This window comes from Nerophis ophidion, linkage group LG21 (assembly GCF_033978795.1).
Source record: "Nerophis ophidion isolate RoL-2023_Sa linkage group LG21, RoL_Noph_v1.0, whole genome shotgun sequence".
Taxonomy (NCBI): domain Eukaryota; kingdom Metazoa; phylum Chordata; class Actinopteri; order Syngnathiformes; family Syngnathidae; genus Nerophis; species Nerophis ophidion.
In genome coordinates, this window is record NC_084631.1 from 18,964,235 (window position 1) to 18,991,501 (window position 27,267).

The window sequence follows — 27,267 nt, forward strand, 5'->3', positions numbered from 1 at the left end:
TCCACCGCCCGATTCAGGCCGGGCAGCCTCTTTTTTTGTCTTGAGGGGTTGACAGGCTGCGATCGCCGCTGTTTTGTCTATCTGTGGCCACACCTGCCCCCCTCCCAAGTGGTACCCCAAATACTGTACCTCCCTACGGCCAACCGCGCACTTCGCCGGGTTGGCAGTGAGCCCTGCCCGCGTCAGAGACTTGAGCGCCACCCCCACCCGCCGCATGTGTTGTTCCCAGCTGCTACTCTGAATGATGACATCATCCAGGTAGGCAGCCGCGTATGCAGCGTGGGGCCGCAGTACGTGGTCCATTAGACTCTGGGACGTGGCAGGTGCACCGAACAATCCGAACGGAAGTGTCACAAATTGGTACAAACCGTCCATAGGGGAGAAGGCCGTTTTTTCTCGGGAATCTGGTGACAAGGGAATCTGCCAATACCCCTTGGTTTGATCCAGTGTCATGAAAAAATTAGCAGTGCCCAGCCGATCCAGGAGCTCGTCGACCCGGGGCATTGGGTATGCGTCAAAACGTGATTGTTCCTTCACCCTGCGGTAATCTACACAGAACCGCACGGTCCCATCCTTCTTCCCCACCAGAACAATGGGACTACACCATGCGCTGTGAGATTCTTCTATCACCCCCATCTCAAGCATGGTTTTTAATTTCTCCCGCACTACTTTGCGCTTGTGTTCGGGAAGCCTATATGGCAGAGACCGCACCATAACCCCCGGGCTAATCCCAATATGGTGTCAGATGAGATTTGTGCGGCCGGGTCGCGATGAGAACACGTCAGAATAGCGCCGCTGTAACTCAGCTACCTCCACTCGCTGTGCCAATGTGAGCTGGTCGTCACAGGAAAGCCGAGGGGTCGGGCCAGAGTGCGGGACCTCTGGCCCCAACTCCTCTCCCTCCTTCACTACTGTCGCCATGGAAACAGGCTCCGCCTGTCTCCATGCCTTCAGTAGGTTGATATGATACAACTGCGTGTCCCCCCGTCGGTCCGAGCGCCGAACCTCATAGTCGACATCACTCATTTGCCGTGGGACCAAGTAATTTTAATCTTGAAGTTGGAAGTAATGCAAGCACTTCCTCTCCCGGTGGGAATTTACGCAGTTGGGTCCCCCGGTTATACGTGCACCGCTGACGCTCTTGGGCACGGAACAAATTCGCACGTGACAAGTTCCCCACCTGGTGGAGTTTTACTCGCATGTCCAGGGTGTATCGTATTTCCTTTTTGCTGGAGCTTGGACCCTCCTCCCAGCTTTCTTTAATGACGTCCAGCACTCTGCGAGGCCTTTGGCCGTACAACAACTCAAACGGTGCAAAACCAAGTGAGGCCTGGGGTACCTCCCGCATCGCAAACATTAGGGGATCCAATCATTTATCCCAATTCTGTTTATCCTCGTGCATAAACTTACGGATCATTGATTTCAGCGTTTTATTCAATTTCTCCACCAGTCCGTCCGTTTGTGGATGGTACACGCTGGTGCGGATCGGTTTTATTCCCAATAATCCGTATAGTTCTTTGATGGTCCGCGACATAAAGGACGTGCCCTTGTCAGTCAGAATCTCTTTCGGGATTCTAACTCGGGAGATGACCCGAAACAGTGCTTGCGCAACACTCTTTGCAGAGATAGAGTGCACAGGCACTGCTTCGGGATACAGTGTTGCGTAATCCACCAGGGCTAAAGCAAAGCGGTATCCCCGTGTGCTCGGGTGAAATGGTCCGATGAGGTCCATGCCAATTCTCTCTAACGGGACCTCTATGAGCGGCAATGGGCGTAATGGTGCCCTTGGGGTGGCCGCTGGATTCACCAGCTGGCAGTCCGGGCAGGCAATGCACCACCGGTGCACAACCGCCCGGAGGCCTGGCCAATAGAATCGGAACATGACCTGATTGTTTTGTCATACCCTAAATGTCCAGCCATTGTGCGCCGCCTGGAAAACCATTTTCCGGTGGCGTTTTGGCACCAACAACTAGGTGTGTTCCTCCCCGGTTTGCGTGTCACGGCCCACTTGGTATAGTCTATCCCTAATAATTGAAAAATGGGGGAATACCCGCGCTTTCCCCGGGCGCAACAGCTGACCGTCAATAAAATCCACCTGGTCCCAGGCCTCGCGCAAGGTTTTATCACGGGACTGCTCGGGGTGAAAGTCCTCCGTCAGTGGTCACCAAGGAGCTGGGGGGGGGGTCTCCCGCGAAGCCCCCATCGGTTACTGCTCGGGACTCCCGGATGAAACCCCGTCGCCGCTGAGAACGGCGCGGATACTTCCCTCGCCTACTGTCCGTTAACACACCCCCACACAATGTGTCAGTAAAAGATTAACTCCCGGCAAATTCGTTGATAGGATTACGTGGTGCGTGAGTTGCGCGCTTACGTCAACTTTAACTTTATGCTTTTGCTTGCTATATGCAATTTCCACTGGTACAATAGGGTATTTGTGCACATCCCCATGAATACACCTGATTTTCACCCGTGTTGCCTGACTCAAAACCCCGGGTCGAACCAGGTTTTGGTGGATCAGGGACTGCTTACAGCACGAATCCACCATCGCCCTGTATGTACCCCCTTGTACCCTTACGGGACATAGTACGTCACCCCCAGATCGGGGGCGGGTGCTGGAGGCCCGACAACAGCATCACCTGCCCCACCTTCATCATGGAGCACTCCCGGCGCACGTGACCGGGCTGTGCGCACACCCAACACACCGGCCCTGGCAGTTGAGGTGCCCTCTGCGAGGGAAGCCCCCTCTCCGCAGCGCTGGTACCCTGCAACATGTAAGAATATGGTTGTTATATCCCCTTGTCCCCCCCTTTGTGGTGTGTGTGTGTGTGTGTATTTTTTGTGTGCTCGTATGGGGAACCTGTTCGTCATGACTGGGCGACTTGGTCCTTTCCTGGAGTGGGCTCCAGCCTGGTAGAAGTTGCTGGTGCGAGAACCAGACAAGGGTGAGTTGCTGGTGCAAAAACCAGGCTTGAGTCCAATGCTGGTGCGAAAACCAGACTAGAGCTAGGACCAGCTACAGGTGCTAGCCGAGGAGCAGGTGGAGGCGGCCTAGTGGGCCGCTGTTTGACAGTGCGGAACACCGGTGGAGGAGGACGCGCTGGAGGTGATGGCTTAGCGGGTCCAAAGACAAGTAAGGGTGGCCTGCATGTAGGTTGCGGCTTGGCTGAGCGCAGCTGTACTACCTCCATAGCACAACTACCAGCACGAGTCCCCCCCCAAAACGCGGATTCCAGACTCGCTCCCTATTGTGTGAAACAGTCTCTAAGGGTGGGTGGAGGGAGGTCGGGAGATGGGCAGACTCCTCCCCTCTAGATTTACCAGAAAGTTCATCGTGCTAGGACTTTTTCCTCAAGCTCGAGTTCAATGAAAACTCTCTGGTACCACTCGTCCATCCATGCGGGGCTGTAATTTTCATTACCTGATTCAAAGTCAGTGGATGAATAAGTAGAAGCGACAGAAGACTCAAGAGTGGGCGGAGAATGAGTCACAGAGGGCAGGGCCAAAACAATGGGAGGCTGATCATTAAAATCAACAATGGACTGTGGATGACCACCATCAATAAAAATGTCCTGATGGTGATTGGAATTATTGTTATCACTGTTAAAGTTATTAGAAGATGGTGGAGAAATATATTCTTAAAAAAAAAATTGCGGTGACGTCACCGGAAGGCATTACCGACATGACGTCACCGCTGTCGTCTCTGAGAGTGACAGGACGGCCGAAGGAATGTTTGGAAAAGGAAACTAAAGGATTACCTGACAACTGAGGGGAATATTGGGCAGGTTGTTGCTTGGTGAGTTCTAGAGGCGGAAGTTGTGGAGAGGGAGATTCGCTGTCGCGAGACGAAGCCTTCCTTTGCGGCTTCCGCCCACGCCGACGAGCGCGAGCATTTTGGGACGGAAACTCATCGGACCAGGTGGAATCGATTGGGACCAGGACACCATGAGGGCTCCACATCATATCATCACCCGGTGCGCAGCGGAGAGTTTCAGCCTCCATCGCCCGAAGCACCATACACGTCCCTTTGTCGAAGACGTCCTAGATGTTGCCTGACGCGGAAGATCCTTTCGATGCTGGGTTCTTACTGAAACGACTTTGTGGCATGTTGTTGCCGAGTTCGATCTTCCAGGGATGCGTTGACAATGAACACAGCGTAAGTTAAGATATGATGAATTTATTAAAGTAACAAAGGGAGCTAAAGAACTAAAATATTGGAGCTAATAGAAAAACAAACAAAGGACGCTAGCATAAAAGCTAGGAATAGCAAACAGAAAAACTAGAACTGGCACGAAGGCGTCCAAGTCCAAGGGGAAGAAGCCAGGGGGGTCCGAGGTCCGAGCGGGGGTCAATGGCAGGAGAGAGAAGTCCAGAAGTCCAAAACGGGGTCAAGGATCAGGAAGAGCAAAACAGAGTCCAGGAGGGAAAAGCGGCAGTGGAGGTACACAACAACGGCTGAGACACGGGTACTGTGGGGAGAGCGAGAGACAAAAAGGGATCAGGGAACAAAGGCACAAGGAAACAAGCAAACAAGCGAGATCAAGAGGGGAAGTCAGAGACGCGAAGCTTACTGCTAGCAGAGCTACGGTCCGACGAAGAGAAGTCAGCGGCGAGACTCTATGCTGTTGTCCCTCTTCAAAGCCAGGTGTGTTGATTATTGATTGCCGCCGGCTGCGGCGGAGTGTGGGCGCAGTCTACGTGGCGAACGTGGGGGCGTGTCCGGTGCTCACAGCGGAGCCCCTGAGCGCTCCCGCAAAAGAGGAAAGCACGGAGCCCGTGTGTACCGCAACAGCGTCCTTCATATGTTAATATTCAATGTTTTATGGTTCATAGTTAATATTTTAAATCATTCTTTCTTTAATTTAATGTACATTTTGGGTGTCCCATTCTATAAAAAACTGTAAAATTCCATTCCATTTTTTTCAGGTATTCTGTCATAACTTTGTGACATTATGACTTTTGGTATTAATGTTCCTGAAAAAAGGGACCCAAACCCCCCCTGGTACTCTAAATATACAGCTAAATATGTACAGCTATGTACAGGTACAGCTAAATATGTATATATCATTTATACACACATACACATTGGCCCCCCAGAAACATTTTTTGTGGCGCCCGAGTCAAAATATTTTCCCAGCTCTGCCATTAATGTCAATATATAGCCTCATAGAAATATGGAAGTTGCTCATTTAGGATTTTAAGTCATTTAGCACGGTGGAACAGGGGTTAGTGCATCTGCCTCACAATACGAAGGTCCTGAGTAGTCCTGGGTTCAATCCTGGGCTCGGGATCTTTCTGTGTGGAGTTTGCATGTTCTCCCCGTGACTGCGTGGGTTCCCTGCGGGTACTCCGGCTTCCTCCCACCTCCAAAGACATGCACCTGGGATATGTTGATTGGCAACACTAAATTGGCCCAAGTGTGTGAATGTGAGTGTGAATGTTGTCTGTCTATCTGTGTTGGCCCTGCGATGAGGTGGCGACTTGTCCAGGGTGTACCCTGCCTTCCGCCCGAATACAGCTGAGATAGGCTCCAGCGACCCTCCGCGACCCCAAAAGGGACAAGTGGTAGAAATGGCTGGATGGATGGCTGGAAAAGTATTTGGACAAATGACTCATAAAAAGTTAACGGTTTTTTTTCTTCTTGCAACATAAAGATTAGGTGTAAGTGACTTAGAATTGTTATTGATTCCGGAAATGTTTGGTATAATTATCATGTTACTTTGAGAAGGAATAAAATTACAGTAGCACTCTGTAATATGTACAGCATCAAGATTTATAAATATGAAAATATTACCATCAATTTCACTCTTATCAATGAGTGTGTTCAACTCACAATGAATAATTTTCCAAGACAGAATGTTAAAAAAAATATTAGACATAGAAATTTTTTCAAGCATAACTGTTTTCATGTTTGAAATATGGCGATTAAAAAAATGATAAATGCTTTTGAAGAACTACTACAATAATTTACAGTGGCCGCATGTGTTTTGAACTTTACACCATAGGCCTGTGTGTTTTTTCCCACACTTTATTTTCAACAACGGTTTTTATGTATAACGTCACTTCCGAAACAACCGCAATCTTTCAAGATGTAAACATACAAACAAACAAAATCTTCTATAAATATTTCAAATTGTGAACATGCTAAATATGGTCAATAGTTGCCAGATTTTTCAAAGAATATACCATAAACAAAAAAAAAAAAAAAAAAAAAAAATACAATAAAGATAGGAAAGAGAAAAAATTTACGATATAAACATGTGCCAGGCAGGGACAATGGAATAAATAAAAGCTATATACTATATATACATTTTTAAATTTGTATTTGAAATACTGGGGGCGACTTGTCCAGGCTAAACCCTGCCTTCCGCCCAAAGGCTGCTGGGCTCCAGCACCCCCCGAGACACCAAAATGGACAAGCGGTAGAAAATGAAATGAATGGATGGATAGTTTTCATAATATTTGGGTTGTTTAGATTGTGGGAAGCTTTCACTGCCTTTTTGTTTTTCTTCATGATAATTTTTGTACATATACTGATGACGTGATTTTTGACAGCGAATGCATGTCGTAACACGCTTACCGGTTGCGCTCTGGAATAATGTTGAGTGACATCTGCTGGGTCAAAACGTGGTCCCTTCCCAACAGGTATTTACTTACCAACAAAGTCAAAGGGATATCTTTTAAAATCATTAATGGTTATTATCCTGTAAAGACTGTGATGGTTGGATACAAGAATGACATTGATGTTACCTTCACCTTATGTACCCTGCAACCAGAGACTGTGTACCAGCTGTTTTGGACTTGTGAAAGCACTCGATCACCATGGCATCAGTCGCTTCATCCTGGACAATATTCATGACAAATTTGTGCTTTGTTTTAAAGATGTGATATTTGGTTTTACACTGTATGAAGAAAAATTTGAAAAGGATTTTTACCTTTGAATAGAATAGAATTCAATAGAAAGTACTTTATTGATCCCTGGGGAAAATTCAGCAACCTCATTATTCTATTGGCTAAGTTTTATATTCATAAATGTAAGTTTCTCAATACCAGACCAGTCTTTTTTGCCTTTAAAAAAGATTTAGAACTCTACATTAAAACACGCTTTACCTCTAACAACAAAAAATATGCGAAAACGATGATGCTGTGTTCCAAATTTAAGTTATTTACTGAAATTTAGTGAGCCTATGGCTTTGCACTCAAATTTTTACTGCATACCTTTGGTAAGTGCCGGAGTGAGAAGAGGTTTTAAAATAATTAGCGCGTGCTTACTTTTACCGAATGCCTTTGGTAAGCGCAGGAGTGAAAAGAGGTTTTAAATTAATTAGCGCCCCGGTGGCAGTTCAAAGAAATACGGTGTATATAAATATATACATATATATTTTTATTTTTTGTATTTTTTTTATTTTTTATTCTATTTTAATTACTTTGAATTTACAACCCCCTGGCGCTATTTTATTTTGTACTGTTTTTTTACTGTTTTGTACTGTTTTTGTACTTATTTAGATTATTGTTTCTCGTCTGTTTGCAAATGCTGAAATTTATAAATAAAAGTGTTTTTAAAAAAAAACTAAATAAATTGTGCCTTTAAAAAATATTTAGAACCCTACATTAAAACACTCTCTACCTCTAACAACAAAAAAGTTGTGAAAACGATGATGGTGTGTTCCAATTTGAAGTTATTTACTGAAATTGAGTGAGCCTATGGCTTTGTACTTTGTTTATTATATATATATATATATATATATATATATATATATATATATATATATATATATATATATATATATATATATATATATATATATATATATATATATATATGTAAATATATTTTGTTAGTATTCTATTTTAGTTACTTTGAATTTACAACCCCTGGCGCTGTTTTGTACTGTTTTTGTTCTATTTTATACTATTTTTGTACTTATTTTGATTATTGTTTCTCGTCTGTTGGTAAATTTATAAATAAAGGTTAAGAAAATAATTATAAATAAAGGTTAAGAAAAACACGGAAAAAAAAATCACTTACCGGAAATGACGGTTCCAATATTTATCCTCTTCTATTCCTTTTCTTAATTGTGAATTAAAACCACTCAAGTTAGTCACTAAAGCATCCTACGGCTACTTAACCATGATAGCGACAATATATATTGTTTTCGTAGTTTTTGTTTTCAGCATTTGTGACGGGTTGACAGCGACATCCGTAATCGTGAACCGATACTGTTTCCGGTTTTACTCTGAAGGGTGTCGACATGTGACTACCCACTTTTGGTCACATGACCTGACACATTTACGTTGACTCCGGGGTTCGCGACGTGGAAGGGTTTTTTTGGCGTTGTTTACATCCACTTTTTGAAGCACTTAAAGCACCAGCACTGTATGTTATTTTGCTGCTCAAATAGACGTCATGACTCAGGTAAAGCTGACAACCGGAAGTGCACTTGCGACACTGTGGCTCCTTTTCCCCGCTGTCATCACCTACTCTCCCACGGTAAATAAATGTAGTTGTTTGCTTTACTGTGTAAAGTACTGTAATGTGGGGATGTTTCATTTTAAAAGAGTCGTGTTGACCTTTTTGACTCTTATTACTATAAAGCAGCGGTCACCAACGCGGTGCCCGCGGGCACCAGGTAGCCCGTAAGGACCAGATGAGTAGCTCGCTGGCCTGTTCTAAAATAGCTCAAATAGCAGCACTTACCAGTGAGCTGCCTCAATTATTTTTAAATGTTATCTATTTACTAGCAAGCTGGTCTCACTTTGCTCGACATTTTTAATTCTAAGAGGGACAAAACTCAGATAGAATTTGAAAATCCAAGAAAATATTTTTAAGACTTGGTCTTCACTTGTTTGAATAAATACATTAATTGTTTTACTTTGCTTCTTATAACTTTCAGAAAGACAATTTTAGAGAAAAAAATACAACCTCAAAAATTATTTTAGGATTTTTAAACACAGATACCTTTTTACCTTTTAAATTCCTTCTTCTTCTTTCCTGACAATTTAAATCAATGTTCAAGTATTTTTTTTTTATTGTAAAGAATAATAAATACATTTTAATTTAATTCTTCAGTTTAGATTCTGTTTTTTCGACGAAGAATATTTGTGAAATATTTCTTCAAAGTTATTATGATTAAAATTCCCCAAAATTATTCTGGCAAATCTAGAAAATCTGTAGAATCAAATTTAAATCTTATTTCAAAGTCTTTTGAATTTCTTTTAAAAATTTTGTTCTGGAAAATGTAGAAAAAATAATGATTTGTCTTTGTTAGAAATATAGCTTGGTCCAATTTGTTATATATTCTAACAAAGTGCAGATTGGATTTTAACCTATATAAAACATGTCATCAAAATTCAGAAATTAATCTTAATCAGGAAAAAATACTAATGAAGTTCCATAAATTATTTTTTTTATTTTTTCAATTAGCTAGTTTTTCGCTTCGTTTTTTTGGGTTGAATTTTGAATTCTAAAGAGTCGAAATTGAAGATAAACCGTTTCAAAATTTTATTTTATTTTTTTCGTGTTTTCTCCTCTTTTAAACCGTTCAATTAAGTGTTTTTTTCATCATTTATTCTCTATGAAAAAAACGTTCCGTAAAAGGAAAAAAAATGTACGACGGAATGACAGACAGAAATACCCATTTTTTTTATATATAAAGATTTATTTATTAAAGGTACATTGAGCAAATTGGCTATTTCTGGTAATTTATTTAAGTGTGTATCAAACTGGTAACTCTTCGCATTAATCAGTACCCAAGAAGTAGCTCTTGGTTTCAAAAAGGTTGTTGACCCCTGCTATAAAGGAATTCTTAACTTTCTTTGTAGATTACTGCTTTGTGATATGCTTCCTTGTTTACTGCACATATTGTATAAATGTTCCTAATGTTTTCTAGATTAAACCCCTGTTGTTTGAGGAGCAGTTGCTGTGGGTGAGCGGAATGGAGGGGGAGGTTGACACCTACAGGATCCCTCTGATCACCTTCACCCCCATGGGGAGCCTGCTGGCATTTGCTGAGGCCAGGAAGTTCTCATCCGCTGATGTAGGAGCAAAGTTCATCGCAATGCGCCGATCAGCTGACAAAGGCAGGGTGACCTCCCTTTTACCCCCTTCCCAAAAGTGTCTTAATATCAGATTTCAGATTAGAGAACATCAACACACTTCGAATACAGATAACAGAGTGGTGGGATGAAATGTGATACATTAGAATGTCAGTGATGCATTTAAGTCAAAGGTCAGAAACCCAAAACGTTAAAAGAGCCATTTTGGAGCTGCAAATAATGAAAATATGTATATACGTCTCATAATGATGTAAGTGTCTATATTAGCAATAATAACCTACTATCAAAATGACTGCGATGAGATGGCGACTTGTCCAGGGTGTATTACACCCGATAATAGCTGAGAAAGCGCCAGCGCCCCCCGCTACCCCAAAGGGTATAAGCGGTAGAAAATGGATGGATCAAAATTACTATGTGTCACAGGCTGAAGCAAATCTTCGTTGACACGCAAACATTTTTTGAAATGTAATATTTATTCTACACATTTTTACAACGTTAGAAAACATTAGTAAATCAGAGGCTACTCAGAAGGTGAGACAACTCCTGAATATGACTGGCTTTTAATGGCCAAAGGTATAGATGTGTGTGTCCAAGTTAAAGGAAATGGCGGGCTGTCTTCTCTTAATAGATTTTTACAATCTTTGGCAAGCTTGGTAATGTTTTTTATTTTATTTTTTTCATTATTATTATTTTTTTAGCCTTTATTTAACCAAGTAAAATCCCATTGAGATCATAGAGCTCTTTTCCGAGGAATACCTGGCCAAGGGGGCAGCAGCAAGGTTACATTAAAAACAGTAAACAACACATAAAACATCGAATTTACAACACTAAAACTTGCTCACATAACACATGTGCATACAGAAGAGGTAGACTGCACTTATTTCACAGAAACTTTAAACTCATTTAATGTAACAAGGGTTTTGAAGTTGAAGATTCGATTGTAGGTTATTCCTAGCCTTCGGTGCTGAAAACCTAAATGCTTACTCGCCCCGTTCAGTTCTTACTTTGGGGACGACAAATTGCAGAAAATTCATTGAACAAAGATTGTGACTTCCTTGTTTCTTTGTTAAAAGACAAGATAGATATGATGGAGTGATACCCAGAATGGTTTTGTAGATGAACACATACCAATGATTGAGGCGTCGAGCACATAAAGATGTCCAGTTAACCCTTGAGTATAACACACAATGGGGAACAAGGGGAGCGCAGTTGGTGATGAATCTCAGTGCACCGTGGTACACTGACGTTTGCTGTGGTCTGGAACAACATGGCACACAAACAACTATCAGATTTGCAGTCAATAGTACATACAGATAATGTGTCATGAGACATGCAAAAGTAAAATATGTACAAAGAGGATAAAAGTAAGGGATGATAAAAGAGCTCCAATATACCTACAAATTAGGCATAATGAGGCAGTATGTACATACAGCTAGCCTAAATAGCATGTTAGCATTGATTAGCTTGCAGTCATCCACTGACCAGATATGCCTGAGTAGCACTCCAACAAGTCAATAACTTCAAAGCGCACTTTTGTGCATTCACGCACAGTATGAAACTTTTGGTGGACAAAATGAGACAAAGAAGGAGTGGAAGATTTTACATTTAAATAGATAAATGATAAATGGGTTGTACTTGTATAGCACTTTTCTACCTTCAAGGTACTCAAAGCGCTTTGACACTACTTCCACATTTACTCATTCACACATACATTCACACACTGATGGAGGGAGCTGCCATGCAAGGCGCCAACCAGCACCCATCAGGAGCAAGGGTGAAGTGTCTTGCTCAGGACACAACACATGTAAACAAACTGTTGCGTCACAGTCCTCACTATGGTGAGTTCAAGAACCGCCGAAATTAGTAGGACAAAACGATGTTCACCAAATACACTCATCAGTGAAGCATACACACAAACATATTAAACAGTGGGCTTTCTACAATTGGAAAGGTTTGTGTCATGTTTGTCCTCAAACAAAAAACATACTCAAATAAAACATTTCCCCCATCTTTTTCAATTTTCATTACTTTTTTAAAAAATGCTCCAGGGAGCCCCTTGGGCGGCAGTAAAGAGCCGCATGCTGCCCGAGAGCTGCGGGTTGCTGACCCCCCCCCATTTAAGTTGATGTCCTACGGCAGGGATATTGTACTACATTGTTTTGGGGGCCACGTGTACAGAAAGCTGAGGGGCGAGGATTTCTTAAATTTTCGATCGGCTCGTGAACGTGGTTCGTAAGTCGAAAGGTTTGTATTGTGAAGGCCAGTTCCCTTTAAGAAACAATGTAACATGAATAATTGGTTCTAGCCTCAACAAAAGTCCCTATTTTAGTTGAAGAATGCACACTATAAAGACACTACAATGTATTTATATACATATATTAGGGTTGTACGGTAGACCGGTCCTAGTATAGTACTGTGATGCTAATGAATCATATTCGGTAATATACCACCTCTAAAAAGTACCCGTCCCCGCCCCCCTTTTTTTAACCGGCATGACGGCGTGTCGTCACGTCGTGACATTTCCAGGTTTACGAGCAGTAGAGCATGTTCGGCAGTGCACAATCACTGAGTACGTAAAAGCAGACAATACGTGTAGTCAGAAAAGGGAGAATGGATGCATTTTGGCATAAAAACTAAGATAAAGGTGAAGCTATAACACTGAAACACCCTCAGGAATAGGTGCTTTAAGACGTGGCTAGATAGCTATTGGCTAACGTCCAGCAGCAGTCTGCAGTGTTGTAGCTACTTCTAAATCAATAATCCTCGCCTCCATGGCGACAAATAAAGTAAGTTTCTTACAAGTAGCGACTTGTCCAGGTTGTACCCCGCCTTCCGCCCGAATGCAGCTGAGATAGGCTCTAGGGACAAGCGATGGAAAATTAATGAATGATTGAATCATCTCTGCCGGATGAGAAATAGCTAAACATGCTTCACTACACAGCATAGATCCATTGGCGTCACAATGTGAACAAACGCCATTCGGTGGATCCAGACCTGACATCCACAGTAATGATAGCAAGTACAGTAGCGTATCTACTTAATACTACTATCATTACATCTATATTTTTTTGCATCACAAAATCTTATTTTTATTTTTTATTTATATTATATTTATAAACTCAGGAAATATGTCCCTGGACACATTAGAACTTTGAATATGACCAATGTATGATCCTGTAACTACTTGGTATCGGATCGATACCTAAATTTGTGGTCTCATCCAAAACTAATGTAAAGTATCAAACAACAGAAGAATAAGTGATTATTACATTTTAACAGAAGTGTAGATAGAACATATTGAAAGAGAAAGTCAGCAGATATTAACAGTAAATGAACAAGTAGATTAATAATTCACTTTCTACCACTTGTCCCTCAAACTTTTGACATAATAATAATAGAATGGAAAATGACACAATGTGTTACTGCATACGTAATAATACCATTGATGCAGAAACATCTTTATCACGACAACCCTAAGATATATATATATATATATATATATATATATATATATATATATATATATATATATATATATATATATACATATACATATATATATATATATATATATATATATATACATATATATATATATATATACATATATATATATATATATATATATATATATATATGCCAGATTAAATAAGTGAAACAACTCATGTTATGCAAATTTTTTTCATAACATTTATATCATTTGGCTAAAAAGCTATGTTTGTTTTTTGTCTAGGGCTCAAGTTGATTGAGATATATACATACATACATATATATATATATATATATATATATATATATATATATATATATATATATATATATATATATATGTATGTATGTATGTATAAAATGGGGGTAATGGCTCTATTAATTATCAAAATAACACAACAAAATCGGCAAGCTTAACTGTTAACGCACACACACACACAAAAGTCCCTTTCGTGCTCTCAAAAAATAATAACTGTGTTGCTACAATAATAATAAAAACATTTTTACATGGCAGTCCATTGAAGGCAGAATAAGTGATGTCACAACTTTGAAAAGGTAGGGCAGGCAGCAAGAGGAGGGCATGGGGAGGGGGAGAAGTGGTTGTGGGTTTCCTCTCCTCTGTAAGTCTAAGTCCACAGTGAATCCCTCCTTCTTTTGAAGCTGGTTTGTGGGCTTTTTTGGACCCATCTTGAGTAAGTAAAATAGACAAAACTTGGTGAATGGCGAGAAAAGAAACACGAGCTGAAGCACTGAGTCGTGGCGACCGAGTAATAGACTACGTAAACAGGATGCGATAAGGGGGGCTCCACCTCTTCCTAATGGCCACGCCCCGTGTGTACTGTACTTCACAGGAAGTGATGTCATCAAAATTGCAGCGCCTTAAGGCATACAAAGAGAAATGAAGTGTTCGTAGAACAAGGAATATTTGGCACAATCTAAAGATTCGTAAATGGGAAGGTTTGCAAATAGAGGGGTTCATAAATAAAGGTTCCACTGTATTACTATTTTGCACAGTATATTCCGGAGAACCAGAGTCCTCGACAGTACACATTGGATTTTGGTCTATTTATTTTGTTAAGAATTTAAGGAGCGCTCTGTTCTTTTTAGTCAAAGATCATTTATATGACTCTAGTGTTGTGATGTATCTGCTGCAAAAATGTGAGCTTCACAAGTTTTTGGAACAGAACTCGCGAGCCACCGGTTGATTTGCCCAAATGCTAAAACAAAGAACAGACCTCAAATGGAACCTTGAGGAACACCGATAGTACACCTAAAAAAGTTGAACAAATGACTACTGACTGCACCTGAAGTCGACAAGCGACACTCATTTGTAACTGCCCAATTGGAGTGGACCTAAAGGGGTGCCTTAAGGAACGCCTTGGTTATGTAAATCACAAGTTATGACCTCAATGTCCTATGTTTGCTCGCATGATTGAAACGTCATTGCAAGGATCTGTCAATGTGTTTACAGTTGTCCAAGTTCCTCTATACAACAGGAACACTCTAGTGCAGGGGTGTCAAACTCATTTTAGATCAGGGGCCACATGGAGAAAAATCTACTCCTTATGTGGGCTCTACCTGGGATGTCGTTGTGGTTTGTGTTGTGGTTTGTGCAGCCCTTTGAGACACTAGTGATTTAGGGCTATATAAATAATCATTGATTGATTAATTGATACTCCTAAATGGGCCGGACTGGTAAAATCACGGCACGATAACTTAAAAATAAAGACAATTCCAGATTGTTTTCTTTGCTTAAAAATAGAACAAGCACATTCTGAAAATGTACAAATCATAATGTTGTTAGTTTTATTTTTACACTTGCATGTCGCGGTTAATAGTATTTTATCTTTATTCTTTGTTATTTATACTTTTTGAATACATTATGTGATAATGTTCATCAGTCAACTCATGGGTGTTAATTTTCAATTGTTCAAGATTAAAAAATAATATCAATATCAAATTAAAGGATGTTATTTATGTAGTTTGCTCATTTTTCTCAACTGGTGCACTAACTTGGTTTATTTTTTTTTTTTACATGTGTAGCGTAATCTACAAGGAAAATTGCTACTGTGACATATAGTGGAAACATTTAATTACAGCAGTTTCTTTTATTCAAAAATTTCAGCTCATTTGTATATTTAGCAAAGTCATCCCGTGGGCTGGATAAAACCTGATCCGGATAAAAGCCTGATCCGGGTTGTACATTTGACACCCCTGCATTAGTGCCTATGTGTCAAAGTCAGGACCCGCAGGCCCGTGAATGATTATTGATTATTATTACTGTAGAACCAGCCCGCAGGCCACAGCCGCCTGCTGCTGTTTTGCACGAACCAATACTCCATCAGTGTTGGTGCTAGGAATTGTCAAAAAGGGGTCCGATGGACCCCCTCAAGTCATAAAAATGGGGTCCCACAATAAATTTTTGGGGTTCCACTGTTTTGTAACCGTTTTGAAAAGAAATAATAAATGTATGAATTATCTTGTTATCTCACATCTTATATTGTGTTTTGGAAAAAGGTTGTCATATACGTTACTTAATTCATTAAAAAAATAAATACAAAAGAAAACACATTTTTATGTATATGTAAATTCATTCAGTTAGAAACATTCATTCACTTTCTTCTTTTCTTCATGGATCTAAACTTTACCGCTGCCGGTATTTTTTTCTATATTTTTATTGTAATATTTTCAGATTTTGTTAGTTCTATTTTTGGCCAAAGTAAGACAAATAAAACAATCTGAAGTTGTGTTTATTTTTCAGTTTTAAAGCCATGATTTTATTAGTGGGCAGCACAGTGATAGAGGGGTTAGTGCTTCTGCCTCACAATACTAAGGTCCTGGGTTCGATCCCTGGGCTCTGGATCTTTCTGTGTGGAGTTTGCATGTTCTCCCCGTGATTGCGTGGGTTCCCTGCGGGTACTCCGGCTTCCTCCCACCTCCAAAGACATGCACCTGGGGATAGGTTTATTGACAACACTAAATTGGCCCTAGTGTGTGAATGTGAATGTGAATGTTGTTTGTCTATCTGTGTTGGCCCTGCGATGAGGTGGAGACTTGTCCAGGGTGTGCACTGCCTTCCACCCGATTGTAGCGGAGATAGGTTCCAGCACACCCCCCGACCGGTTAAGCGGTAGAAAATTAATGAATGGATGGATTTTATTATTCCGGCCCGCGTGTGCACAGATTTTCCTCCATGCGGCCCCTGAGCTAAAATGAGTTTGACACCTCTGCTCTTGTGTTTTTAGGAATTTTCTGCAAACATGTTTGTCCCCCAAGTTTAGAGCTTAACTCTGGGCCAGCATGGTGTCATTCCTGGCCCATCAGTTGAATCGCTGGTGTTTTTACCAACCTTTATTTAACTGAGGCACATATTGTACATGAGAAAATTGTGATTTCTCCCCACTATGCATGCCACAAGGAATGGCAACGGGTAAACGCACAGGGGACCCTTCTGCCATCTAGTGGAAGACCACTGCATTTTTCTGCCTGTCACTATACGTCGCTGGCACAGAAGAGCTGTACATTATTTCTGCTAAATAATAATTTTCTGACCAGTTAAGTGAAGTCGGATAATTTCACAAGACACAGTTGATGATATCTGACCAAGAGTATGTGACCTTATTCTTTTTTCCCCCCACACAATATACAGGTATATAGTTAATTTTGTAAACACCACTTTTCATGCAGACTTGTGATATTATTGTGATATCCGGTAAAATCAATTGAGCGTATTTAAGTTTCTAATTGACGTTCATGATGGGCGCTGCTATTTTTGTCATATTACATCATCTTGTTCATGACACATGATGTGAAAAAATTGCTACGGTTACACTGATGTGGGTCAGTGTCAAACATGGGTGTCCTTTTTGACCCAAAACTTGTTTTTTATTTGCCATCAATTTACTTTGATACTTCTGTTAATTCATTAATAATGAGATCTATTATTAGAGATTACACTAATATCAACTAATGTCATTTATAACAGTGGTTCTCAACCACCGGTCCGGGGACCGGTACCGGTCTGTGGCGCATTTGCTTCTGGGTTGGAGAGTAACATTAAATAATTTATAAAGGACTGCATTTTCTCCGACTTGACTTTGGCCTGTCCGACTAGACCAGGGGTGTCAAACTTGTTTTCATTTCATTGAGGGCCACACCGCAGTCATGGCTGCCAGCAGAGGGCTGCTTGCAACAGTAAATCTTTAATGAATTTGCCTATCAATTTAAATATTTTACGTTTTTTTGGACATAGAGAGTAAACAAAATCTGAGGATTTTACCACTGTTTTTACAGAAAAAATTTGGCAACTTAGTTGCCAGACTTTTACTGTAAAATATATGGTGTTTTTATTTTATTACTACTATTATTTACGACAAAATGTAAATAGAAACACAGTACCGCTGTTTAATTTTATTTTGTCAACTCAGCTGCCAGTTTTTTTTTACCATAATAAAATGTGGTACCATTAAATCCTCAACCGTGGATTTCACAGTAAAAAAACAAAATCGACATAATTTTGCTGTAAAAAAACAAACATTGGTCGTTTTGTTTCAACTTACAGTAATATGCTGTAAAAAAAAAAACTCCTTAAATTTTACAGTAAAATTTATTGGTCATTTTTATAGTGTACAATTTGATGGATAACTTCAAATCATAAGTTAAGCAGATATTTAAGTATTTATTTGGATTTAGGCCAACAAAGTTGGATAATATAATATTTGTTGCAATATTGGACACTAGTTTTTTCCCTGTCAAACTACAAAAAAAACCCCTAATACCTTTAGTAAGAAAATAAAAAAGTATTATTTACAGCCTTTTGTGGGCCATATAAAATGACGTGGAGGGCCAGATCTGGCCCCGGGGGCCTTGAGTTTGGCATCTGTGCACTAGACACACCAACAAGCTTGTTTATAGATGTACAATAAAGCTCCTCACAGGAAGTTGCCATTTGTTATAACTTTGTGACATGATACAATGCACATTAATGATCATATCAGACAGAAAAGTGACAGATTGTAGCCAAAGGCTGATCTCCATCTGCATTTCATTGCAAAGAAACACACCCAGGGCTCCCACTAATTAAGCGTTATATTGAGTTGTATTTTTCATGCACTTATTTTTGCTGTATTTATCTGGCAGAAGTGAAAAGCCGGTCCCTGAAAATAATGCCTACATTAAACTGGTCCGTGGTGCAAAAAAGGTTGGGGACCACTTATTTATAACACAAAGCCAGGCTGTTTTGTTTAGATACATTAGCACAGTGGTTCTTTTTCACCAAGTACCACCTCTGAATGACCAACATTGAAATACAATACCATAGTAGGCCCAGGTATTCAATAAAACAAGGCACATATTTTTTAACAAGTATATTTAATATTTTTGACCACTGTAACATTATACACAGTGTAATCTGTAACACCGTGTTTGAATATAGGGAAATAAAACACTGTACTTTATCCATCCATCCGTTTTCTACCGCTTATTCCCTTTCGGGGTCGCGGGGGGCGCTGGCGCCTATCTCAGCTACAATCGGGCGGAAGGCAGGGTACACCCTGGACAAGTCGCCACCTCATCGCAGGGCCAACACAGATAGACAGACAACATTCACACTCACATTCACACACTAGGGCCAATTTAGTGTTGCCAATCAACCTATCCCCAGGTGCATGTTTTTGGAAGTGGGAGGAAGCCGGAGTACCCGGAGGGAACCCACGCATTCACGGGGAGAACATGCAAACTCCACACAGGAAGATCCCGAACCTGGATTTGAACCCAGGACTGCAGGAACTTCGTATTGTGAGGCAGACGCACTAACCCCTCTGCCACCGTGAAGCCTGTACTTTAATCAAGTGATTATTTGGCGTACCATTAGATGGAGCCCGCGTACACAAGTGGTCCACGTACCACAGTTTGAGCATGACCTACAGTGGATTGTTTTTTTTAACATCTTTGAAATGTATCAAAGTGGAACCCACATACTTCAAATTGTCTGTATGCGACCCTTTCTGTAAAAAGTTTGGAGACTCCTAGTGGATAATTTATTTCTAGGTTGTCTGGAACACCGCATCAAAAGTAGGGGTGTGGGAAAAAATTGATTTGAATTTGAATGGCGATTCTCCCATTGTACGATTCAGAATCGATTCTCATTTTATTAAAATATATATATATTTTTCTTTAATCAATCCAACAAAACAACACACAGCAATACCATAAGAATGCAATCCAATTCCAAAACCAAACCTGACCCAGCAATACTCAGAACTGCAATAAACAGAGCAATTGAGGGAAGACACAAACACGACACAGAACAAACAAAAAGTAGTGAAACAAAAATGAATATTATCAACAACAGTATCAATATTAGTTATAGTTTCAGCATAGCAGTGATTAAAAATCCCTCATCGACATTATTACGAGACATTTATAAAAATTTTAAAAAAGAACACTAGTGTCACAGTGGCTTACATCTGCATCACATCTCATAAGCTTGACAACACACTGTGTCCAATAATTTCACAAAGATCAAATAAGTCATATTTTTGGTTTGTTTAATAGTTAAAACAAATCTACATTATTGCAATCAGTTGATAAAACATTATCCTTTACAATTATAAAAGCTTTTTAAAAAAAAAAAAAAATTTACTACTCTGCTTGCATTTCAGCAGACTGGGGTAGATCCTGCTGAAATCCTATATATTGAATGAATAGAGAATCCTTTTAAATCGGGAAAAAAATCATTTTTGAATCGAGAATCGTGTTGAATTGAAAAAAAAAATCTATTTTGAATCGAATCGTGACCCAAGAATCGATATTGAATCGAATTGTGGGACATCCAAAGATTTGAAGCCTTAATCAAAAGCGTTGTTTTTTTCTATGAGAAACAGTCCATTGGGAGTCAAACCATTTGTAATAAGAGCCCATTCAGACTGGTCAACTTGTACTTGGCTTGGGCACGCACGCTTGACAGAATTGGACCTCGGTCCAACACGAGGGCCCCTGCATGGTCATGCACGAGGGCCTGACCTGGGCGTGTTGTATTTTCTATGTGATCACTCTCCCTGCCAGTTATTGATAACGATGAAAAAAAACAAAAAAGGACTCAAAATAAACTATAAATTCAAAGCTTGACAATGTATGTGCGATACAAATGTGCCAAATTGTCAATGTGATTGTTCTTACCAGTTAATGATATGTAAGAACCACTTTTCCAAAACGAATAACCAGAAAAACTAAAAAAAATCCATCAAGTCAAAGCCCAAGATACGCTTGTTAGTACACGAGCAGTGCAGATGTGCCATATTGCCAATGCATCAGTTCATTCCGCAGGTTATTGATATGTAAGAGCCACCTTTCCACAACAAATAACCAGACAGTCTCAAAATAATCTACAAAGTCAAAACCCCAAGATAAACCTGTTCATGTACGACCAACGCAGATTTGCCATATTGTCAATGTGACCGTTCTTCTCACCAGGTATTGATACAAGAGAGCCATCTTTCTAGTAACAACAAACCAAAAAGGTGCAAAATAACATAAAAGGTCAAAATCCCAAGATAAACTAGTTCATTTACGAGCAACCCAGCTGTGCCATATTGTCTATGCGATCGTTCTTCTTACCAGTTAATGATATGTAAAAGCCCCCTTTCCAAAAGAAATACCCAGTAAAACTCTCAAAAAATCTATAAAATCAAAGCCCAAGATACACATTCTAGTGCACAAGCAATGCAGATGTGCCATATTGCAAGTCCAATAGTCCGTTTTATGCGAGTTAATGATATGTAAGAGACACCTTTCCACAACAAATAACCAGAAAGACTCAATAAAGTATATAAAGCCAAAACTCAAACATACGAGCAATGCAGATGCACCATGGTGACAATGCAATTGTTCATCTCACCAGTGATTAATACCTAAAGAGCCATCTTTCTACAAGTAGTAACCATTAAAACTCAAAATAATCCATAAGGCCAAACCACAAGATATGCGTGCTCATGTACGAGCAACTGAGACATCTTCTATTGTCAATGCAATCCATCTCACCAGGTAGTGATATCTAGGAGCCACCTTTTCACAACAGGATAACCACAAAGACTCAAAATAATTTATAGAATAAAACCCCATGGTACACTTGCTTGTGTAGGAGCAACGCATTTACAGCCCTCTTATGGCGATTGTTCTTCTCACCAGTTAATTATACATTCCCCCCAAAAAAAGACTAAAGCCAAAACCCCAGGATAGCTTGCTCATGTACGAGAAACGGAGACATCTTCTATTGTCAATGCAATCCATCTCACCAATTAGTGATATCTAGGAGCCACCCTTTCACAACAGGATAACCACAAAGACTCAAAATAATCTATAGCAGGGGTAGGGAACCTATGGCTCTAGAGCCAGATGTGGCTCTTTTGATGACTGCACCTGGCTTTCAGATAAATTTTAGCTGACATTGCTTAACACGATAAGTAATGAATAAATCCGCTAGTAATCACAGTATCAAAAATAACGTTCAAAATATAAAATATTCTCATGCATTGTCATCCATCCATTCGGTTTCTACCGCACCTGTTCAAGAAGTGGCATTAATGGTAAGAAGTATTATATTTATTTTTGGCTAGCCTCAGAATAACAATGTTATTAAAAAGAATAAGAGACTTATTATAGTCTAAAAATGTTGGTCTTTCTTAAAAATGCACGCATATCGTTGTATTCAGTGTTAAAAAAAAGAAAAAAAAAGTTGTATAGCTCTCATGAAAATACTTTTTAAAATATTTGGCTTGTATGGCTCTCTCAGCCAAAAAGGTTCCCGACCTCTGATCTATAGAATCAAACCCTATGGTACACTTGCTCTGTGAGGAGCAATGGAATTACAGCCCTTTTAGGACGATTGTTCGCAAAAAAACAACAACAAATGACTAGAGCCGAAAATCCCAGGATAGCTTGTTCACGCAAAAATCCCAGGATAGCTTGTTCACGCACGAGCAATCAGCAATGCCATACCATATGTCAATGCGGTCGTTCTTCTCACCAGTTAATGCTGCATAAGAGTCGCTTCTCCGCAAAAAATAAACAAAAAAACTTAAAATAATAAACAAAGCCAAAACTCCCAAGTTTGAGCAATGCAGATGTGATCGTCCGTTTTAGCAGTGGCTACCGTTCCACAACAAATAACCAGAGAGACTCCAAATAATCTATTAAGTCACGCCTGCTTGCAGATGAGTAAAACAAACATGTCATACATGTCATATGTGTAGTCAATACGATAGTTTCTCCCACCACTTGATTGATGATAACCATAGAAACCACTTACATTAAGTAAGTATCACTTAAAGCCAGGAACGTCGCACTGTTATATTATGAAGTGACAACAAACAAAAAAACGAGATATAAGTGTACAATTTATAAAGTAATCCTCACAGTCACACAATGCTCATTTTAGAAGTTCCACTCGTAAATTGTTGATCATTCTTTACACCCTTTTCTTCTCCATCCTATTAGGATCCACGTGGTCCCCGACCTCCTTCATTGTCGATGACGGGCTACAATATGACGGCTTGAACCTGGGTTCGGTGGTGGTCGACCAGGAAGTGGGCTCGGTCATTTTGATCTACACTCTTTGCTTCCACCAGTTAGACTGTGGGCCTGCTAGCACCATGATGGTAGAAAGCAAGGACGACGGCCTCAGCTGGACTTCACCCAAGAACCTTTCGATCCAGCTAGGAGTTAAGAGTTTTTCTCCTGGACCCGGGTCCGGCATCCAGGTAAGAGAGCAAAAGGATCACAAGGTGTCAGGCTGTAACCTGAGACAGCTTGACTTTGATATCCACTGAATGCTGACCTGTGTCATATGACTTTTTACAGTTATACTGGTCAATTGTATGCAATATTGGTAGCACATAGGTTTAATAGTTAACACTGTTGCTTTATATATAGCAAGTTGTGGGTTCAAATGTGAACACGTTAAAATTTGGATTAAAACATAATTTGGAGTTCATTATACTGGCACGTTTGGACTAGATTTTGTATTGTCACGAATAAGATGTAACACTAGTTGTGTGAAATTCCAGTTTTGTTTCATTCTTGGTTTGCAGTACAGAATGAAGTGTCCCGTTTGTGTAGCAAACTTGCACATTCATCATCATACAGATGGCACGTCATCAACACGGGCCATCTTTTTATCTGTATTTGTAATTACCGTATTTTTCGGACTATAAGGCGCACTTAAAATCTTTTTTTTTTTTTTTATCGACAGTGCGCCCTATAAGCCTAATGTACGGAATAATTATGGTTGTGCTTACCGACCTCAAAGATATTTTATTTTGTAAATGGTGTAATGATAAGTGCGGCCAGTAGATGGCAGTCACACATAAGAGACATGTGTAGAATGCAAAATGTGGCCATTAAACAACACCAAAACTTTAAATGTTCCATTGAGAATACTAAACATTACACACAGTGCTGCAAAATCTGTCAAAATGTTTCAGTACGACTTTGGTAAGCTATGAAGCCACAGCGCTAGGTGGATTGTCGGAGCATTACGGCTACCGTAGTCAGAAGAACTGTGCTTCAACATACGAGTATTAATATGGTGTGTGTAAGGACCGCAAAATGGCACCCAATAGCAGACATATTATCTCGCGTTTTGTCTTGCATTATTATGCAAAAACAACTTTTCTTACTTTCGGATGCCTGCTCAGGTCTTGAAAATTTGTGCGTGTATGCCATTGTAGTCCATGGAAACACCATACTTGATAAGCTTCTTCTTTTTCTCTATCTTCTTGTGATGGGGCAATCCTACTCCGCTGTTGCCATTTCTAATATAAAGTATAGCGTAAAGTTAAAACTTATATCTGTCAGTAGACTCACAATGAAACCGCTAAAAAGTACCAGTGTATTGGGTTTACATAATTCACCCATGGAACTTTAGTTATTAGAGAGTTCCGGTCGGACGTTTTTTCACGGGACACATTTCCGGAGTTATTACACCAGTGAGCCACGGATGAAGAGATGCTGCTCCGTTATTGATTGAAGTCAAGTCTGAAAGTCATTAAAACAGTTAGCTCCATCTTTTGACACTTCTCCCACTCCCGTCCTTGCACGCTACACCGCTTCAACAAAGATGACGTGGCGAAGACGCTGTCGAAGGTGAGCCACGTAAATAAGACCGCCTACCAAACGGCGCATCCTCAGGCGACTGTCAAAAAGCGGCTTGAAGATGATCTGCAAAACAAAATCTATGCAATATTTTGACCAAAGAACCACTAATACAAGTTATGTAGACCACAAGGAAGTGGTTTCAATTTAGAAAAAAAAATAACATGACTCCTTTAATGCGCCTCATAATCTGGTGCGCTTTATATGTGAAGAATTATCGAAAATAGACCATTGATCGGCAGTGCGCCTTATAATCCGGTGCGCCCTATGGTCTTGAAAATACGGTAATTAAAAATAATTACATGTCTTACAATGTCGTCCAAAACGTGGTTCGCCTTCTAAGGCTTCTGGCAGAAAACCCAAACTTCAGAGGAAGCTGCTTACAATTGGAGTAAAGGTGATCCACCTTATTGCTCAGATAAAAGAAGATAGCGTAGCTACAAGCTTCTATTGAGTAGCAGCCATTACAAGATCATTAGATGTGCAGTTTCTACATAAAAGAATGAGGTAAAATGTCTATTAAAAAGACTTCGCCAAGAACTCTTACAACTTGGCTTCTCACTCAGATGAAGATACAAGATAATTGTGTGTTATGGTTAATGGTGCTTGGAGGTGCAAGCATCATGGCTTGGAGCTGCTGAAGTGATCTCTGCACTTGGGAGTATGGTTCATTGAAGAAAATTTGAATTCATGCTACACCGCTACAACAAAGATGACGGGGAGAAGATGCTCTCAAACGTGAGCCACGTAAATAAGACCGCCACCAAAACGTCAGAAAGCAACTTGAAGATGATCCGTAAAACATAATCTATGCAACATTTTGACCAAAGAACCACCATTACATGTTATGTAGACCACAAGGAAGTGTTTTCAATTTAGAAAAAAATCATAATATGACCCCTTTAATGCCCCCTTGTAATCCGGTGCGCCTTTTGTATGAAAATAGACCTGAATAGACCCGCTCATTGGCAGTGCGCCTTATAATCCGGTGCGCCCTATGGTCCAGAAAAATACAGTATTAATTATCTCTGTGTATCACGTATTACAGAAGCGGTACGAACCAAACCAGGGAAGGTTGGTGGTGTGCGGTCATGGAACACTGGCAGGAGATGGCGTTTTCTGCATCCTAAGCGATGACCATGGACGCACATGGTTCAACGGTGCAGCTCTGAAAAGCATCCCTTACAACCAAAAGAAGAGACCGCTGGACTTTATGCCAGATGAATGCCAGGTACACAGACCGTCTTGAGACATGTTCTCGACTAATTACCATGTGTAGTGATGGGAGTGGCAGGGGGCGACCCCAGTTGACTTGGGGTGAAAGGTGGACAACACTGTTGTGGTTAAAGAGCCTCTCTATAATATTTAATTTATATTGTTACATTGCCACTGTGTGTTTTTGCCTGATTATAATTGTGATCAAAAACTTAATTATTAATTGATTTTGAAAATGTTAAGTATTAGTATAAGCAACTGTATTGGATCGTTACCCAAATTTGTAATATTGACCCATAAGTGTGTATTAGACTTGAACAGAAATGTAGATAGAACCATGTTACAATAGAAAATAAACAGATATTAACAATAAATTAACAAGTAGATTAAAAATTGTTTTGGGAAAATTATACAACTGGAAATTATGCAATATGTTACTGCACACGTCAGCAGCTACATTAGGAGCCTTCGTAACTGACTTGTATTATATTTTATGTGCCAAATAATAGATTGTGATACATATGGTAATAAAGATTTTAGAACATTATTGCCTATCCCTAATCTCAAGTGCTTTTTATCCAGTTACAGTATTATGGCATATTAATGTAACATACATTTGTTTTTATGGTAGAAAAAATAGCAGCTAAGTTACCAGAATAAAAAAGGAACATGTACTGTTTTTCCATTAACAATATAACCTACTACTCAGTGGCCTAGTGGTTAGAGTATCCGCCCTGAAATCGGTAGGTTGTGAGTTCAAATCCCGGCTGAGTCATACCAAAGAGTATAAAAATGGGACCCATTTTCTCCCTGCTTGGCACTTAGCATTAAGGGTTGAAATTTGGGGTTAAATCACGATAAATGATTCCCGGGCGCGGCACCGCTGCTGCCCACTGCTCCCCTCACATCCCAGGGGGTGATCGAGGGTGATGGGTTAAATGCAGAGAATAATTTTGCCACATCTAGTATGTGAGTGACAATCATTGGTACTTTAACTTTTAACTTTATAATGCTGTAAAAAACGATGTAAAAATTCTGGCAACTAAGCTGCCAGCTTTTTCCGTAAAAAACAAAACAGTGGTACTGTTTTTATATTTACCGTAAAATTTAAATAATGTTAATAAAAAAAAACACTGTTTTACAGGAACATTTTGTAAATGTAAAGTTTTTGTTGGAAAATCGACTGTCTACTTACAAGAAAATATATATAATTAATAATGAAATCCAAAGGCAAAGTCATACATTATTCGCTGTTACAAGCGGCCCTCTGATGGCATTCATAACTGCGATGTGGCCCTCAATAAAAAAACAGTTTGACATCCCTGTATTAGTAGAACCGTTCCGCACCAAAACATGTTA

General features: G+C 40.0%; 1 protein-coding gene across 1 annotated transcript in view; it reads left to right on the forward strand.

Annotated features, from left to right (window-relative positions):
• Positions 1–8,246: 8,246 nt before the first annotated feature.
• The window catches only part of neu1 (neuraminidase 1), a 29,292-nt gene continuing 10,271 nt past the window's right edge, over positions 8,247–27,267 (forward strand). Inside the window, exons 1-4 of the mRNA XM_061882090.1 lie at positions 8,247–8,488; positions 9,888–10,077; positions 23,038–23,300; positions 25,742–25,924. Coding sequence (XP_061738074.1) covers positions 8,405–8,488; positions 9,888–10,077; positions 23,038–23,300; positions 25,742–25,924 — 720 coding nt within the window. The 5' untranslated portion in view covers positions 8,247–8,404. The remainder of the gene's footprint in view (positions 8,489–9,887; positions 10,078–23,037; positions 23,301–25,741; positions 25,925–27,267) is intronic.